At 46.8% G+C, this 17,755-nt stretch overlaps 7 protein-coding genes across 7 annotated transcripts; 2 read left to right on the top strand and 5 right to left on the bottom strand.

The window, feature by feature from the left end:
• Positions 1 to 312: 312 nt before the first annotated feature.
• On the bottom strand, positions 313 to 1,794 carry F4812DRAFT_453301 (glycoside hydrolase family 72 protein; the record flags this gene model as incomplete). The annotated part of the gene is made up of 4 exons (XM_047936462.1): positions 313 to 543; positions 600 to 1,037; positions 1,091 to 1,662; positions 1,710 to 1,794. 4 exons carry the CDS (start codon positions 1,792 to 1,794, stop codon positions 313 to 315), a joined length of 1,326 nt encoding a protein of 441 aa, XP_047786283.1.
• Positions 1,795 to 3,927: 2,133 nt separating this feature from the next.
• Positions 3,928 to 4,998, bottom strand: F4812DRAFT_463299 (uncharacterized protein; the record flags this gene model as incomplete). Its single annotated transcript, XM_047938185.1, has 1 exon — positions 3,928 to 4,998. One exon carries the CDS (start codon positions 4,996 to 4,998, stop codon positions 3,928 to 3,930), a length of 1,071 nt encoding a protein of 356 aa, XP_047786282.1.
• Positions 4,999 to 5,832: 834 nt separating this feature from the next.
• F4812DRAFT_445183 (uncharacterized protein) lies at positions 5,833 to 7,061 on the bottom strand. Its single transcript, XM_047935558.1, has one exon. It carries the CDS (start codon positions 6,653 to 6,655, stop codon positions 6,392 to 6,394), a length of 264 nt encoding a protein of 87 aa, XP_047786281.1. The 5' UTR covers positions 6,656 to 7,061; the 3' UTR covers positions 5,833 to 6,391.
• A 1,192-nt stretch (positions 7,062 to 8,253) lies between these two features.
• F4812DRAFT_463297 (domain found in IF2B/IF5-domain-containing protein) lies at positions 8,254 to 9,236 on the top strand (the record flags this gene model as incomplete). Its single annotated transcript, XM_047938184.1, has 2 exons — positions 8,254 to 8,995; positions 9,070 to 9,236. The coding sequence occupies 2 exons, from the start codon at positions 8,254 to 8,256 to the stop codon at positions 9,234 to 9,236; spliced, it is 909 nt and encodes a 302-aa protein (XP_047786280.1).
• On the top strand, positions 9,101 to 11,877 carry F4812DRAFT_445165 (FAD dependent oxidoreductase). Its single transcript, XM_047935557.1, has 2 exons — positions 9,101 to 10,066; positions 10,375 to 11,877. Exons 1-2 carry the CDS (start codon positions 9,809 to 9,811, stop codon positions 11,707 to 11,709), a joined length of 1,593 nt encoding a protein of 530 aa, XP_047786279.1. The 5' UTR covers positions 9,101 to 9,808; the 3' UTR covers positions 11,710 to 11,877.
• A 586-nt stretch (positions 11,878 to 12,463) lies between these two features.
• Positions 12,464 to 15,512, bottom strand: F4812DRAFT_229247 (Pkinase-domain-containing protein). Its single transcript, XM_047930513.1, has 5 exons — positions 14,897 to 15,512; positions 13,986 to 14,821; positions 13,223 to 13,832; positions 13,009 to 13,166; positions 12,464 to 12,954 (listed from the first exon to the last, which is right to left on the bottom strand). Exons 1-5 carry the CDS (start codon positions 15,298 to 15,300, stop codon positions 12,662 to 12,664), a joined length of 2,301 nt encoding a protein of 766 aa, XP_047786278.1. The 5' UTR covers positions 15,301 to 15,512; the 3' UTR covers positions 12,464 to 12,661.
• A 665-nt stretch (positions 15,513 to 16,177) lies between these two features.
• Positions 16,178 to 17,516, bottom strand: F4812DRAFT_445160 (uncharacterized protein). The gene is made up of 3 exons (XM_047935556.1): positions 17,181 to 17,516; positions 16,566 to 17,110; positions 16,178 to 16,499 (listed from the first exon to the last, which is right to left on the bottom strand). The coding sequence occupies exons 1-3, from the start codon at positions 17,268 to 17,270 to the stop codon at positions 16,430 to 16,432; spliced, it is 705 nt and encodes a 234-aa protein (XP_047786277.1). The 5' UTR covers positions 17,271 to 17,516; the 3' UTR covers positions 16,178 to 16,429.
• Between the last annotated feature and the right edge of the window lie 239 nt (positions 17,517 to 17,755).

The following is a 17,755-nucleotide window of genomic DNA, read 5'->3' as shown; positions in this document are numbered from 1 at the left end:
CGTACTCCGCAAAGCAAATCCATGTAATTTCTCCTCAGCCCCAGCGATTTGGTCCTCTAGCAAGGTTAGCTCAATGATACACATAATATCCATCAATCCGTCTCCCCTTGCCCGAACTATATGCTGCTTGCGTTCAAGGCTGCGTACAGATCCTACTCCATGGTATATGGATTTTCTGCACCGATCTATACTAATTATGCCTACGTATGTCGTTGATCCCAGAAGGCTCAACGCGCGTATTCCTCAGATGCCCAAGCTCTGAAAACACCATGGTCCTCAATAAAGATTATCAAAAACAGCTTAGTGGCCAACCTATAGCAACAGCGTGCCGCCAAGGGTGAAAAGGCCAACAATACCAGCAAGAGCGAAAATGCTCATGTCCATCGGGGGAGCGGGTCGGCCGGCGGCATTGTCATTGTCACCGGATGGGGTTGCAGTTACAGATCCAGAACCAGGTGAAGCAGTTCCAGTAGAAGTACCCTCAGCATCTTGAGAACCAGCGCCTTTGAGGCCTGGTCCCTTACCAGCTTTCTCGGTCATGTACTAGACAAGGCCATGTTAGCTTGTTTTCCAATTCAGTGAAACCGGCGTTATATTACCTTCTGCGCTCCCGGAGGGATTGCGGGAAGTGCACTCGCATCCCAGTCACCAAGATCCCAAACACTATCGACTGTTGGGCATGCAACCGAGGTAGTAGTAGATGTGAAACCTCCGCCGCCGGTCGGTGCCGGGTACTTGGACAAAGCCGACGCCAGCCTGTCGAAGTCGGGTTCATCCTTGACCGAGTCAGAGTTGCCAGAGAGCTCAACGATACCGAATCCATTGCCTTCTCTGCTGTACTCGTACACGAGGCCACCTGAGTAAACAGCGGACATCTGATCACTCATCAATGCGCTTAACTCCTCGAAGTCACGGGTGCCCTTTATGCAACCCCACTCCGACAAGAAGATAGGCAAACCATACCCGGTGAAGTTTTTCACCTTTTGATCCCAACCAGACTGCTGGAAGGAGGATGGAGCACACCAAGAGTAGTCGTTCTTGAGTGGCTTGTTAGTTTCTGATAACCCTGTTGGCATTGGAAGTGACTTACGAAGGCGAAAAAGTCGCTGCGCTCATCGTCGGATCCGCAGTTGAAGTAGTGGGCGGTCTGCATTCGATTGTTGCTCACATCGGCTGCTGAATAACCGACAGGAATTTTACGGTAGCCATGAGAGCCGATATACTGTCGCATGTCACGGGTAGTAGCTTTAACGTAAGGGGCTGATTTTACGGATTCAGGTTTGTCGTTGATGACTTCATTGCCGGAGAAGAAAGCAAGCGTATTGTCGTATTTGGCAAATTCGTCAATGGTAGCAAAAACGCTCTGGAGGTAAACATCGTTATACGACTGTCCTGGCTTGTCTCGGTTTATGGAATACTGCGGGTTGTTGACATCGAGGACCAGGTAGATCCCCGCATCACTCAAGGCTTTCATGCACTCGGAGTGATCGGCCGAATTGTCGACAGAGTATACACGAACTGTGTTCACGCCAAGATCCTTGAACTTAGCGATATCCCTCTTACAAAGGTCCGTGTCGGCAAGAGGATCAATATTGTCAGAAGAACCACCAGGTTGGTAGTCAATGCCTCGAAGATAGAATCGTTTATCGCCGGCCCAGAAAGCTGTTATCCATTAGTTTTTGGACATTGCCTAAAAAGTGGTAGCATACCATTCCCGGACGCGGTCACCGTAGGTAGAGAATCAGCGCGCCTAGGCAACTCTGGTTCTGTAGGAGTAGGTCCTGCATGGACCATGTTCGCCGCTACCAGAGCGGACGCGAGGGCAAACGAGCGCATTATGATATCGTTGCTATTTCAAACGTTCAATTGTTGTTTTGCTCTGGCTTTAATAGGGTGTTTCGTCAAAAATGGATGAAAACACGTAGCACATCACAATCCCAAACGAGTGAGGGATGTTCAAGGAAACCAGCAGCAGATCCAAGATGACGAGCGCGAGCTATGGAAACGATTGATCTGAAAGACAAGACGACAACAATAACGAATGAGTTGTCCAAAGAAGAGGATAGAGTCAGGATGTTAGTAAAACAACAAGTGAAGGGCTAAAAATATGGATGTGGAAGGAGAAAAGGAGTGGAACGAGTTTAAGAAGTTGTTTCCTTGGCCCAGAAATCAAGAACAAGGAAAAGGGAGGGGGGGTGCAGCGAAGCAAGGCGTTGAGCAGCCACCTTGACTGCTTGGTTCTTGGTTGTACTTGGCTGTACAAAAGGGGGAAAAGGAGGGCGTGTACGCAACATCAAGGATCTCGCAATACGATGGTAGCCACTGGATCGTGGCATAGTTACGAATGTACCTACTACTACCTACATGTAGGTATGTAGCTGCCGTCAAACGCGAAGCTAAGTGGCACTCTAAGCACGCGTATGCATGCATAAACCTATCTCTTGGGGTCTTAAGCCGAGACGTGACGAGAAGGCTATGCAATTAGTGGCTGACGTTGTGTAAGTTACTACTCTTGACAGAGAGAAATATAAAAAAAATATATCAGACATTACGGATATCTATGAAGCCTATGAAAATGTTTAGACCATACAGCCCTGATATAACGTATTAATATAAACGAAATTCGCAACGGTACATGAAATGAGAGTTAACTAAAGTGAGGTGAGAGAGTATTGAAGGGCCTAGCAAAACCACGAAGTGGTAAATACATAAAATACATATAAGGTAGGAGGTACATACCTAAGGTAGTGAGAGGAAGAATTTATCTTGACTTGATTGGTCGACGTCACTACCAAGCCCGCCAATGCTGATCTACTTCCGGGAAGGATCCAACCTGTTTTGTGTGGCCCACTTTCTTAAATGGACGCCCGGAGGAGAATGGGGATGGAACCTTAAGAGGTGCTAGAGAGGTACGAGGTACGAGGTAGTGGTGTGTCTATAGCATTGGCATTTTGTCACCTGTCAACTTCAATTGTTACCTATATCACACTATATACTATGTACTTCTCAAGGAACATAAAGCTCGTGATAGGTATACGTGAGGATTCGTATCCGAAATTAAACATTCTACCAACGCTTCCTAAGCGAGGATCGTAATTCCTATCTATCAAATCAAGTATTGAATAATCTACCAACTTAAACCAATGCAAAACGCTCCAGCTTCGAATTGGTCTTCTTCTTCTTGTTCTTCTTCTCCTTTTCTTTATTTTATTATTATTTTTTCTCTTTGTACTATGTATATGTTGCTGCTCGTTTGCCGTTAGCTTTCGGACTACTGCATCAGGGTGGGTTCATGCCGTCATTCTCGGTCGGCCACTACCGGCAGGCCAGGTTTAAACTGAACTTACACTAGGTTAGGTACTTGGCTGGATGAAACAACGCCGGTATCAAGCAAGTGCATGTTTTAAAAACGACGATCGCGATATGGTATGGGCCTTGGATCAGGTATTCTATTTGATAAAATATATGCAACTTGCATCTGTTAACCCCTATAGGTTATTCTTCTAAACAATCCCTCATCTAATCATGTCACAAACCAGGTATACGACCTATTTACCTCTTCTACGCGTCTATTGTCAAACTAGTAAATATGTACAGTTGAAACGGAGATTTTTATATTTTATTTAGCAGACTCTGTTCACTATATATTTATTTATTGAAACAACGTGCTTCAAGGTATTTCCAATAATAGTCACTGTGATCTTCAATAAAATTCTATCTAAGAGCTGTTTCATCGAACAAAAAAAACATACTTATATGTGTATTATGTTTGGTCCAAATTGGGGCATACGGTTCTACAAAATTCAGCGCTGTCCCAATGAACATGTTGGGATATTGTTCTTTTTAGTACGTATATAATTCCTCCAGCTCGTCTCCAGCTAGGCCTCCATTAAAGCATTCCAGTGTAGCTTATTTTTGCTTCTGTTTTCATTTCTGCTTCCCACAAGCCCCTATCAGAATCCTCATCCGTTCCTCGAGGTCGTCAAAGTACTGCTGTGGCGGGTCATGAGGACAGGTCAGAATCATGCCTTGGATGGTGACACATGCCGTAGCGGCGTACTTCATCAAGGTCGTAATTGCGGAGATATACGCAAATTGTGCCGGTAAGTGACAGGCTGGCGGTCGCGATACCTTTCTCGAGTATTCGATATCTTCCACCCACTGATCCAGATCATCATACATATCATCGACGATTTTAAGAGCATTGGTAGCGTCATTGTAAAGTTTGGCCCAACGGCGTTGCTCATGCTCCGAGGTGCCGAACGGCGTCGTATGAAAACCTCTCTCGAGAAACTGAAATTCCCTGCTCATGGCGTCGAGATTACTGCTAAGCATCCTCATGTCAATTCTCACATGCATAGCAGTTAAACGGTCCGCAAGGCTGTCGGCGCGATGCGGCGGGCCGCTTGGATCGTAACCCTCATATTGGTTGCCGAAGGATGTGTCGGAAGCTGCTTGTGCATCTGATGTTGTACTGGACCGCTCGAAGGACGGCTTGCCATATGAGGGTGAGGTATATGTGTAGGACTTTGGTTCGGCTTCAGTCGCCCTAGAACCGCGGTGGCTATCAGAATCGCTGGAGGAATCATGCCCCCATTTTTCAAAATAAGGCTTTCCGCGAGTATTAGGCTTCGCTTCGTAGCTGCCTGAACGCTTATTAGGAGACCTGTCTCGACGATATCTGCTCCGTTCGTCCTTACCGGTGGGTCTCTTCCGACGACGCTTGGAGCCTATATTTCTGTCATGACCAAGATCCTCGGCGCTTCCACGATGAGTATCGTACTCACGTCTCAGAACCTCGTCTCGGAGAATCTCCCACGCCTCCGAAACCTGTTGAAATCGTGCGTTGTTCTCTGGAGTATTTCCGCCTTCTGCTTTGTCTGGGTGGACCCTTTTTGCAAGTTCCCGGTACGCCTTCCTGATGGTCTCTGGGCTAGCGTCACTGTCAACGCCGAGGACCTTGTATAGGTCGTTATTAGGGAAGTTAATCTGGGCCATGTTGAAAATTCTCAACGTAAATGATGCGAATATCAGTTTGTCTTCTACCTGATGTCACAAGACTATTGTGCGGACGTTGCTTCGTGGATGCTTTAGGTAGTTTTCTGAATAGCTGCAAATAATGCGCAGAGATATTCAGCGACTTTAAATGGTGTCTCTTGCGAACGAAGAACTTGATTGTGTTTGAACAATAGACTCGCAAAGGTTGATGAATAGTGTTTTCAAACGAGCTCCAAGCTCACCAAAAAAAAAAAAAGAGAGGAAAAAGGAAAGAGAGCAAACCAGAATTCTTCTTCATGTCGTTTTTTTTTTCTTTTTTTTTTCTGAAGAAGCAGTACACGTGGGATTTCACTGTTAGTACACGAACACCTACTTGGTGTCTGGTCGTAATTTGTCCAGTATTCTCAAGTAGTCGGTATGGCGCCAAGAATTCAACGTTGCCCACGAGGGTATGCTCGTTACCCTAAGCTCACATACAGGCCGGCATTTTATTATACACAGACCAATGAGAAGGGTTGGCTTGGCAATAGATCCGTAGACATTGTAACCCATTGAATCGAATTCTAACCGTAACTCATGGATATCTGGGTATTTTGTATAGAGCATTTGCGGCTGAAGTGCTGGTAAAGGAGATCAAATGTCAGTTCTAATAATAACCAACACTCATATTGGGTATGTCTAAGTTGGGAACAACACATCTGCCGAATCTGTAATATTGAGAAATTCGAGCCGGATAATCAAAGATGTTTACTACGAGGACGGCGGGGCTTTAACCATTTAGAGTAGTTCTATGGGTAGTAAGGCATGGGCTGGAATTGAAATAAGAAGGCTTACTTCGTTATCATTGGGCATCCGGCTAGTCGCAATTACCTATGGCTCTTCTTAACAGGGCAGACCGATCTAGCAAGTTCGCCAATTAGACGAGGGGAACTTATTTTCCTGTCATCGTGGCGCGCTATAAACCCGGAAGAAGGCATCTTCAACTAAGTCAAAGGCACCGGAAAGGTTTTTGGAGCTACCGTTAGGCTTTGATTTCGCCATCTTAGATGAGAATCATCAAAGCCTAACAGCAATACGGGACCTAACCGGAATCAGAGACGGGCTGTCGAGATGGTATTTTGTTTTCTCCCTGCACCACGGTGCCAACATGCCGATGATCCCTTGTATCCGCAACAATGCCCTTATATACAACAAATAGGGTACTATCCGGTCTATGTCCGCAAAAAAAGGTCCTCTCCGGGGAATTAGGTAGCCTAGAAATGCGATCGCTCAAAGCGTCACCGCTGCTTCAACTGCACCTGTAGCTTTAAATGATGCTTTATTCGTCCATTTAATTTCGACATTATGCATCCATTCCATATATCGCGCCCAACCTATTTCAACCAGTGTCAGTCTAAAAAAAACGTCGAGTAAGAGCAACTCTCGAGATCATACTCCAGTAGGCAAACTTGCGGCCTAGATATTTTCCAGCGAAGGGTACTAGAACCATAGTTAAGAGAAGCTGTAGCTGTTCTAAACTCTGTTCCCATTCTCTTTGCGCATCGAAATCTTCTTCATCGGTTGCGAAGCTTTCTGTAGAGGTTGAGGGGAGGGAATCGATATCGTCGTTATCGGAACCTGTGGTATCAGGTAGAGCGAACGAGCCGGAGAGCGACATGGTTTGATTCGAAGATACGGTAGAAGATTGTGGGTTGCTTATGCGTGGTTGAGGCTCGCGAGAAAGCGGCGGGACTAGGCGCGCTACTGTTGGCAGATCTGATACATTTGGATCTCATGCGCTGAGAGCTGGGAGCTGGTAGCTTCTTCCCTATTCACAGTCCAGGTTGTAAAATGCGGTGCTGTATTTGCTGTATTGCTGTATTATTAAATGTTGCCGATTCTGTTTGTGGAAGTTGTTGTAAGTTGGACGTAGGCTAAAATAAGTATGAGGTACCTAATGTTTCCCAAGGCCAATTTAGGTAGATACATAAATAGGTACATGGGAACACTTGCCGATCAAGGCTGCCCGACTTATTGCTGGAGATAACCTGACTGCCTGAACAACCTGAAGGTAAAATTGCTGAGTCACAGATTAAGGTTCGACGCAGTCAGGTAGCTACCTCCTACCTAAAAAGCTACATGGCTCCCTGTTGGTTGGGAGTTGAGCTAAAATCAAAAAGTACCTAGGAACCTAACAATCTTTACCCCTCGAACTTGGGAATCTACGTACTCCAATGAGGTGGTAGAGAAAGTTAGAAGGCAACAAATTTGATATAGGTACATTTCTCTCCTACCGTAGGGCTCAAACGTCATAGGATTTTCCTACGCTCCTATTTTTTCTTTACCTTCTTTGATTTATCCAACTTCAATAACCTCAACTCCAACCATTTCTGAGAAATCATTAAGTTGGACTAAAATAACGAGAGGACCACTATTACAAACTTGATCGTCAAACAGTCGTCCTCCAACGTCAGTATTATTCCTTGGGCGGCGACAACTTTGTTGTTGTGACACAGTCGGATTTTTAAACAAAGGACTCATTAAGGCAAAGACAAACACAAAAATAAAATAAAAATAAAAGTAAAAGTAAAATAAAAGCACCAAGGATGGATGGAACAGATACAGCACATACAGTAAGTTTTATTTTATTTTATATTTTATTTTATTTTATTTTTGACTTGTCTCATTATTTTCGCAACTTTTCTATTCGGACTGCAGGTGCTTGGGTACAAACACCACTCCTCTCCTTCCAAGGATCCAAGGTTCTATCCTCTACCAATTCCAGTTCCCTCCACCATACCTGCACAGTGCACAGCATGTACTCGACTTAGGTAACCCCCCACTAAGCAAGCAGCAAAACGAGGGGATCCGATAAGGCCAATAATTTTTTTGCCCCTCCAATTCCACAGGATACAATTGTGGACCCCACCTACTTCATAACGCTCGGAGCCACATTGAAAATTCCGAGACACAAGCCACCGCTCAGAGTCATACTCAATAACTTCCAAATTCCCACATCCAACTTTTAACTGCCTTGACAGTGGAACATCGGTCAGTGGTCATCGGTCATCGGATTGGAACCCATTTCGGCACCAACTAGCGTGTCCTTATCTTCTTCATTTCTTCACCTCGCTACGTCGGATTTAGACTTCCTTTTATTAACGTAATTCTATCCAGCAGGAACAACGTCCCTCCATTCCCGACCGCAAACAGCGAAAGTCGGTTGTTTTCAATTCCGAAGCCTTAGTTGTTGAGCCCGACGGCAAGATAGTCACCATGCCTTCCGAAGAAACAAAGGACACTGCCATGTCCCATACACCCCGTACGCCGCCGCTCTCCGCCGCTCTTGGGGCTTTTACTGATGCGCGAGAAGCTGCCGTCGAAGACGCTGCCCCTCCCGCCGAAGAAGGCGGTCTCGATCTTCTCAAGAAGAAGAAGAAGAAGCCTAAGAAGACCGAAGATGCCGAAGGAGAAGAAGCAAGCGGTGCTGCCGATGGAGCTGCCGACGCCGGCGGCTTGGATCTAACCCTCAAGAAAAAGAAGAAGAAGAAGGCACCCAAGGCTGACGAAGGCGACGAATTCGCCGCCAAGATCGCCGCGCTCGACCTCGACAAAGATGGTGCAGAGGGTGCTACTGACGCGAAGGGCGAAGAACAAAGTGGAGATATGGAGAAGGGTACTGGTATCTGGAGCCACGACGAGACTAAACCGATTAGCTACAATCTGCTACTGAGCCGCTTCTTCAGCCTCCTGGCTCAGAAGAACCCGGACCACGCGTCCAGCGGCACACGAAGCTACAAGATCCCACCTCCCCAGTGTTTGCGCGAAGGTAACAAGAAGACCATCTTCGCCAACATTCAGGAGATCACCAAGCGGATGAAACGAAGCGAGGAACACGTCACCGCCTACCTTTTTGCCGAGCTGGGTACAACCGGTTCCGTCGACGGTAGCAGACGATTGGTTATCAAGGGTCGATTCCAACAGAAGCAAATTGAGAACGTTCTACGAAAATACATCAGTAGGCCACATCCCCCCCATGCTACTATGTTGTCATTACTTCAGTTATTAGTGACATTGCTAACGATGCTATAGTTGAGTACGTTACCTGCAAGACCTGTCGATCTCCCGACACAGAACTTAGCAAGGGAGAGAACCGACTCTACTTCATCACGTGCAACTCATGCGGATCCCGCCGGTCCGTCACTGCTATCAAGACAGGTTTCTCGGCCCAAGTTGGCAAGAGAAAGAAGATGGGTTAAGCGGTGTCTCTTGTTCCGCCAGAATGGCTTCCATTACCTTGCCAAGGGCATATTTTCGCGCGAGCTCTATTTTTCATCAGCGCCATATCGTATTGTGAAGTACTTTTATTAGCATAGTTTAGGAACTAGGCAAGAAAATGGCGATGGGCATTCACGTGTACCTATGGGATTCAATACGGTTCAGTTTGGCAGTCCTGTTTGATATACGTGTCTACATTAAATTTCCAATACTTGAAGGGTATACTATATTCCATGCAGCAGCAGTGGCTTGATTGGCGGATCATTTCTGATCGTTGAACATACCGTAGTAAGAACGTAATCATACTGTCTTCGTACTGTACATGTTTTAAGTGCATTGATGTTTGGTTGGTTGAAAACGTGCAGCAGGTAGTTAGGTTTACATCGTAGTTTTGCTAATGGATTCACTTTTATAGATGTTTGCACCTTACATATATACTATAGCTCCAAACATTACATGTCCAGCTCATACTTAAATTTCAATTAACTACCTCCTACCTAGGTACCTTACCAAGGTTGATGAAGAGGCTACCTTGAAGTCAACCAATATCAGTATGGCGCAAGCTCAGCTCCTCGAAGGCCAGTCAGGCCTGCCTGTTGATAACCCGACGAAATCGTATTGGCATAAGGAACCTTCCAGCAAATTGCTAGGTCACAGAACGACAAAGGAGCTGCCCCGCTCCGCTGATGTGGTTATCGTAGGAAGCGGCATCACGGGGAGTTTCGCCGCTCATTTCTTGAAGGAGAAGCAGCCTGATCTGAACGTTGTCATGGTGGAGGCGAGAGAGGCTTGTTCGGGAGCTACTGGAAGGGTGAGTAAGAACAGAGAGATTCCTTCCGCGTTGAGCTTGGATGTGGGTTGTATGAAGTCGAACTCAGGGTCACAAGCCCTATTTAAAGCCTCGACTCAACTCAGCTCAACCCGACTTCAACCCCTCCCCGTTATATCTTGTCCTTTTCCACGATAAGACTGTACTGCTTCCGATAATACTTATGTGTGATACTCATGTCTCATTATCATAACCAGCCCATTTGAAGATGGTCATTTAACTACCTACACAATACTACTCTATGTCATCCTATATCTCCGTATATTCCCTACTAACTACTATACATCTAGAACGGGGGTCATTGCCAACCCGCAATATACTCCTCAAACCCCCACATCGCCTCATTTGAGCTGCGCAACTTCCTATATCTCAAAGGGTTAGTTGAGGAGTTCTCGATTCCATGTGACTGGCGGTCGACGAGTGGCGTACACACCTTCTACTCGAAAGAGTTATTTGAGACTTGTCGCCATATAGTCGATAATCTTACGGAAGACTACCCAGACCTAGCTGCCAATGTAGCGGTCGTGACGAAAGGTAAACAGGGCGAGGGTGATCTATCCGGAAGCCCAGCCTACCTTCTCGAGGGCGAGCGGCGGGAGCTTACGCTTGGCGGCTTGAGAATACCTCATGCGGAGGGCGCTATAGTGCAATGGAACGCCGCGAGCCTATGGCCGTATAAGCTCGTCGCATTCTTGCTAGAGCGCCTACTCGCAGCTAATGAAGGAGGCTCCAAGGGTTCGTTCAACCTGCAGACCAACACGCCCGTTACAGGACTCTCACGCGCGGAAACGTCAGCCAATCTCAGCAGTCCCGGCAACAGTAAAACCCGCAAGCACAACTCCATATGGACAGTCCACACCCCACGCGGCACAATAGTCACCTCCCAAGTCCTCCTCGCAACCAACGGATACACATCCCATCTCCTCCCGCAGTTCAGCGACCTGCTAGTCCCCACCCGGGGCCAAATCTCCGCTCTCAAGCCCCCCGAAACACCCACCGATCCGGCGGACCCGCCCCTGGATATCGGACACACGTACTACGTAGTTGGGGAGCCTGTCGACCCCTATTCTCGCGACGACTACCTAGTCCAGCGGCCCCCTCCCGCCGCAGAGCTCATCTTCGGCGGCGGCAGACAGCACGCCGCCGGCCGAGGTATCGGGGTGTGGGACGACAGCGGCATCGACGAGTCCGTGTCATGGTATCTGCGCGGGGAGCTATCCAACGCCATCGATTTATCTCTGCACCATACGCAATTTTCCGGGGGAAAGGTCTCCCTCCGAAAGCTCGACCTGGAGCCGACTTTCGAGTGGAGCGGCATCATGGGATACACGCGGGATTCGCACCCCTGGGTGGGTGGCGTGCCCGCTAGTCTAGGCGGCGGCTCGGGGCTCTGGTTGTGCGCGGGGTACACGGGGCACGGGATGCCGAACGCTGTGCTATCGGCGAAGGCGGTCGTCGACATGCTACTTGCCGACGACGACGATGACGACGTCGAGATCGACCTCCCACCCGAGTACGAGCTTACGGAACGGCGCGTGAATCACGTGAGAGAAGGGTGGGAGGACGTCGCTGTGGCAGATGCTAAGGGCAGCTTGTACATGGACTTCGGGCCTCAGAGGTGGTAGGATAAGATTAATACAGCCACTTAAGGTAGTCCATGATATCTACCTGATATAAGGTACAAGGTAGACAGGTTCTAGCGCAGAGGAAATATCATCATGTAGGTATGTAGATAAACAGATCTAATCCCAACACCGTATCATTCCTCAATATACAGCAACGATGATATTACTTACAAGTGCCATACAACACCGAATGTTTAATCGGATAATTTCTGCCCTCGTAGTGGGTTATCTACCTAACCTATATTGCCTGCCATTTACAAATCACCAACAAATCAAATACCTATCGTACAATTTTTAAATATAAAACGAAGCAGCGAAACCGCAACATTTCTACCATGGAGAAAAAACACCAAGGCTTGATTCAAGCTACAGTGAGACTGGTTGAACTCGAACTAGAAAACCGTCACGCGTATTTTATTTCCTTCTCTCCCTTTACCACGAAAAAAAAAATCCTCGCGTTCCGTCTTTCGGGGGTATAACAAACTCCATTCGTTTCCATGGTACGTTTCATTCAATAAACTCCAACAGATACTTTCCCTTGTTTCCGTTGTGTACATTCCCTTTTTTTTTTCTGATCCTCTCGAAATATACCGTCATATTGGCTTTCCTTCATAAGCCGAAGATTCTTTTTTTTTTTCTTTGGTCCGGCGCAAAGCTATCGGGCTCTCCAGTGTTCAGTATGTCTAAAAGGGCATTCGTAGGCTCGGCTGACGCTGGTCGAATGCCAAAGGAAAAAAAATAATGGAACAATTCGTAAAGAAAACTTGGTGTCCAAATTAGCTTAGACCCTTTGTCGCATCCTATGACCAAGCACTTCATCAATATCGTGCGAAATCGGCGGACTTTTTTAGGAAGTATCATCGAAGATAATCAAACCCTGCACATGTGGTGACGGAGGTTGTAAATCGGCAAACTCAACTAAGGGATCAAACATTTCTTTGGGAGGGTAGCTCTAATCAGCCTCCGCCAACTGCATGATCAACTTGGCTGCCATATCGAGAAAGGGGAAGGGGCTCATAACAGCCTTCTCCTCTAGTAAAGTTCCGTCAAGACGTTCATAGCCTGTGCATTTGAAGTCTACGAGATAGACTTTGTCTTTTGGGTCCATCTCATAAATTTGGATTTCCATTCGCATCCAAACGAAGTCTTGCTTACGTTTGTCCATAACGGAATAGATATAAGTGTTGTCATCAGAGACCGAGTCAGAAGTTGCGTGGCCGGAAGCAACTGATGTCTTCCGAATGTCTACGAGAATGTTAGCTTCGAACTAGAATGGTTCGATTCGAAGGAACAGCTTACCATCCTTTTTCCATCGGCAGACTATGTGCCAAGGATCGGCAGGGAGCTTGTAGTATTTGATGGGGTCAAACGTCTCCAAGTCAATAGCGTCAGGGGACAAATTTTCATACGGGTTATACTCCTTTCCTTCGTTTGGCGTCGGGGTGGCATAAGGGTCCCTAACACGGTCATCAATTTTGGTAAAATTGGGGATATCGACACTGATAATACTTACGATTCTGAACTGTGCACCTTCTCATAGTCCTCGTCTACAACCCAAGTGGCACCAAGCTTCGATAGAGATTTGTAGATACATAGCAAGGCTTCAAAAGGAGCGTTTCGAGATCTTATGCCAAACTGCCATCGGACTTGCTTGGGCCTTTTAGGCGCGACTGGAGTCATTGTTTGCGGGTGAGCTGTATCGTCGAGTCTCATAGCACTCTTCGAGTGAGGCTTAAGGCGGCGGGCTGCTTCTTGTTGCTCAGCAGGCGTTCTGGGCTGAAGAGGAACATCGGGAACCGGTTGAACATCCAAAGGCTCATCAATTCCAGCATTTTGACGCTCGAGGTACTTCTTGTGCAGCGAAGGGAGGCTTGTCGGTAATATTCCGACATGGCTTACGTATCCGCGAGGAGAAGAGCTGGTAATCGTTGAGCTGGTGGAACGAGCAGAGTCGGCTAGAGGGCTGGCCTGCGACTCGTTTGGATATTCCGATTGAGAATCCCGCTGACTGTCCAAAGCGGAATTGCCCATGGCCACCGAGACACTACGCATTTGCTCCTCGGCATCAGTAGTGGGAGGAGAAGTTGCAAAGTAGGGGTTATCGGCACCCATTCCGTAAGCAGCTACAATACGTCAGTGGCATTCAAGACTTGTGACGGAACGAGTAGAAATAAACGCATGAAAAAATAACAATAAGAACATAAAATAACTATTTATTACATAGCTTCCAACCATAATCAAGGTCTCGGCGTTTATAAGAAAAGTTGATAACTTACGATTTACTTGCATGAGCTTGTTCTCACGGACGATCATGTACGCATCCTTAATGGCAGAAGGCTCATCGGCTTCAAGGGCTTCTTGAACATCCCGTTTTCCATAGCCCATCGTTTTACTGATCTTCTCCGTCACCTCCTCGTGAAGTTTCTCCTGCACTTTAGGGGGAGCGTAGGGCGCAATATCACTTGGTCTGATTGCCCTGTTAGGGTCAACGCCAGTGTTGAAAAATTCCTCGACGGGCGGAGCAAGATATGCGGGAAGGTCCTTCAAAAACCAAGGATCTTGTCTAATGTCATCGATAATAATACGTTGCACAGGATTAGTCTGCAACATTCTTCGGATGAGGCTCGCCGCATCGGCTGGTACCCAGTGAGGAACTGTAAAGACGCCACGCTGAATTTTTGAGAACAAACTTGGGATGTGGTCATCGTCGAAGGGAAGTCTGCCGACTAGCAAGACATATAAGATGACACCACAGCTCCATACGTCGACTTCTGGTCCGGCATACAGCTTCCCGCTAATAACTTCTGGGGCTGCATAATTGGGACTACCACAGCTTGTCTTGAGGAAATTTCCATCCGTCATAATGTTGCTTAGTCCGAAATCGGCAATCTTCACGTTGAGGTTATCATCGAGAAGTAAATTTTCGGGCTTCAGGTCTCTATGTACTACTTTGTGTCTGTGGCAGTACTCGACGGCGCATATCATTTGCTGGAAGAACTTTCGAGCTTGATCTTCGGGCAGTCGTCCATGCTTAACTATATAGTCGAATAGCTCGCCGCCGGCATATTCCAAGACCATTATAATCTCAACGGGAGTCTTGATAACGGTATATCTGTTGGAGGTCAATTATAATCCGATGATTTGCAGTTGTAGGAGATAACGCTCCAAACGGACGCTAACGACTTACAGCTTGATGATATGAGGATGCCGAAGAAGTTGTAGATATTCTATCTCGCGTTCGACGCGACCGACCATATCTCTACTGATCAGCTTCTTTCGAGCGATAATCTTCAGAGCGACCTTTTGGCCGGTCGACCGATGAACCGCCAATTTGACCTTCCCGAAAGAACCTTCGCCCAATGTTCTGATTATGTTGTACGCGCCAATTCGTTGGTCGGTTTTGGTCTTCTCTCGGTTCTGCGATGCTTGCTCGGAAAGCGTGCTGCCAGCTCTCGACCTGCCGTTGGAGCCGTCGGCAGTTGGGTGTGTGACGTTAATCTCAGGTACTCGAGCTCCATTGTTTTTCGGTCGAATGAGGGAGGGAGATAAGGACATGGAGAGTTCTTCTTCGTCGAACGCTCGAGAGGCCATCTTGTCGAGGATAATGGCTAAAAGATATATGTGAATGATGGCGAAGTTGATGAGATCGTCATAAAGTAACGTCTAAGAACGAGGGGCTCTCGAACTAGGGGACCGGGGCCGGTGGGTCAGAGAACAGGGGACGGGAGAGTGGAGTACAAGCTTTAAGGTAGCGATGCACGCTTGGCAAGAGTTTGAATCTTGGCACCAAACGCAGCCTTATTAGTGTAGCCGCTAGCTTGGGTTATATAGTAAAGAATACGTAAAGAATACTTAGTTTTATTTGCCACTCCGGCTGCGCTCACATGTACCTGCTACTTTAGACTCAAGCATCAAAGGCCTTCGGTAAGGGCATGCAACGCACCAACTCCTCGTTGCGGTTCCAAGTACCTAAGGTACCATACCATAATTCAGGAACTAAACCTAAGTCTTGTCAGATGAGGTCAGCGCCTTCTACCTCTAGAGCTTTTCTTCTTCGATTCGATCATTCTACATAGTAGACCGCTTGTTACAGACGAACAAGTATGAGCTTCAGCACCTCAACTGTTGGTATTATATTCTAGACCCGGGCTTCCGTAGAAAGTTGGTTGTATTGCCACGGCTTGTAAAGTCAACGGACCACGAAACCCGAAACCCGAAGCCGGGAAGAGAGGGTACATTTAGAAATAACAATGGGACAATAATACCTAGGTAGCAAGAATAAATTAAATTGTTGGGTGTGATTTCCTTGAAAATATCAACAAGAGACTCACATGTCGAGATCGACCTATACATGCAGTCGTGTAGCCTGCTCTTGCTGTCCTACACAGAAGATGTCACAATTCTACGTGCATAGTACCTAGGAGATTATAGGGTAGACCGGGAAAGCGGCATCCCCTGTCATAAACATGCTTTTTCATTGGCAGGTGTTGTCAGGGCCCGTCTTACGGCTGGTAACTTGTGAAACATGTAAGCCAAGGTAATCGTATCTTGAGTACCTACGTTGCAAAACGTACGAGCACATATCTTACGTGCATTAAGTAAACTTAGAGCAGAAGTTTACTACCTTAGGTACAGGTAGATAAGGTATATCATATACAGGTACAATATGTAGTCGAATACGCCACGCTTTGTGGTGTCTCAATGCCACCGACACGGTGTCTCACAACTTTCCTTCCTCCTCTTTCAGCCTCTCAACAAGCTTCGTCCTCAGAAAATCGCTCAGTCCCAAACTAGGTGTTTTAGGTTAAAAATCAGTCAGAGTCAGTGTTTCTAATTCGAGATTCCCAAGGACTTACATTCCCTCGTTGGTAACGATACGGTAAGTTCCGCTGGGCTGAAATTCACCTATTATGTTTCCAGACCCATCGACTTCGATGCTGCCGAGGATATCTTCCGGCCATGCAATCCGACCGTAGTCGGGCGGGTTTCTTAAGTCGCTAAGATGGATGTGTCCTCCGACTCCCGCACCGCCAGCACCCCCTTGGGCACTCGCTCCTCCAGCGCCGCTCCCGCCAGCACCACCACCCCCACCTAGCCCAGCGGCTGATCCTCTTGAGCCACGCTGCTTCTTCTGTTGAGGAAAGAATGCACCGCCCGAACCAAGAGTAGCGCCGCCCGGGCCGGCGAATGCTCGGGCTTGGGATACAAGGCCGGGATCCTGCGCGGCATATTTGCGGAGAACATCGGTCAAAATTGACAGAAATTCTCGATTCTCGGCGAAGGAACCGGGCGTTGGAGGCAATGCGGTCGTAGAGCCAATAGCTAGCCTATGTTTCGGTGGGTTGGTATCGAGATACGTGAGCAAGTGCGAATTATCCGCTGAGGCATTGGGGAAAACTTTCTTGACAAGCAATCGTATAAGCAGGACCGAATTAATTTGTAGATTGGATCTCGTATTGGTGACTACTGACTATATAAGGATTGGTGCTCAAAGTAGAAACACATCTATATGTTAATAGGGTTTTATAACTTGGAGCTATCCGAGCTCGTGAGAGTAACATTTTGCCGATATAGAACAGCTCAATCGTGTATCCTGTAGGTCAATTTTTTTTGAAGTTTTGGGGGAGGTTCTAAAAGCTTCAAGCTTGGGTGACGAATATGAAATCATTTATTTGTTCCTGCTGACGTTATTAGCGGCAGCTTTTATGTTAAGCTAAAGCGAAGCATAATATGTATTGTACCTAAGAGGCTGTTTGGGACAATAAGTATTGAAATACTTATGGGGGGTAAGCATAAGTATTAGCAATGCGTTTGGGGGTATTGCTTAACTTATCTCCACTGTAATTTGGCTTATTTGCAGCTCCACAGTACATCCGAACGCATCTAATAGACTTTAATAATTCCGCTTATTTTTTTTGAAAAGCGAAAAGCAGCCTCTAAGGTGCTTTTGGCTTGCTTATTTTTGATTTTAGTGCTTAATGCCCTGTAATTATAACGTATTTAATGAATGATTTATAACGTAATTAATATTTTAAAAAATTTTTAA

Source organism: Daldinia caldariorum (genome assembly GCF_022478825.1).
Source record: "Daldinia caldariorum strain CBS 122874 unplaced genomic scaffold F4812scaffold_23, whole genome shotgun sequence".
NCBI classification, from domain to species: Eukaryota; Fungi; Ascomycota; class Sordariomycetes; order Xylariales; family Hypoxylaceae; genus Daldinia; species Daldinia caldariorum.
The sequence above is the reverse complement of the archived record's forward strand: the minus strand, read 5'-3'. Positions and strand labels throughout refer to the sequence as shown.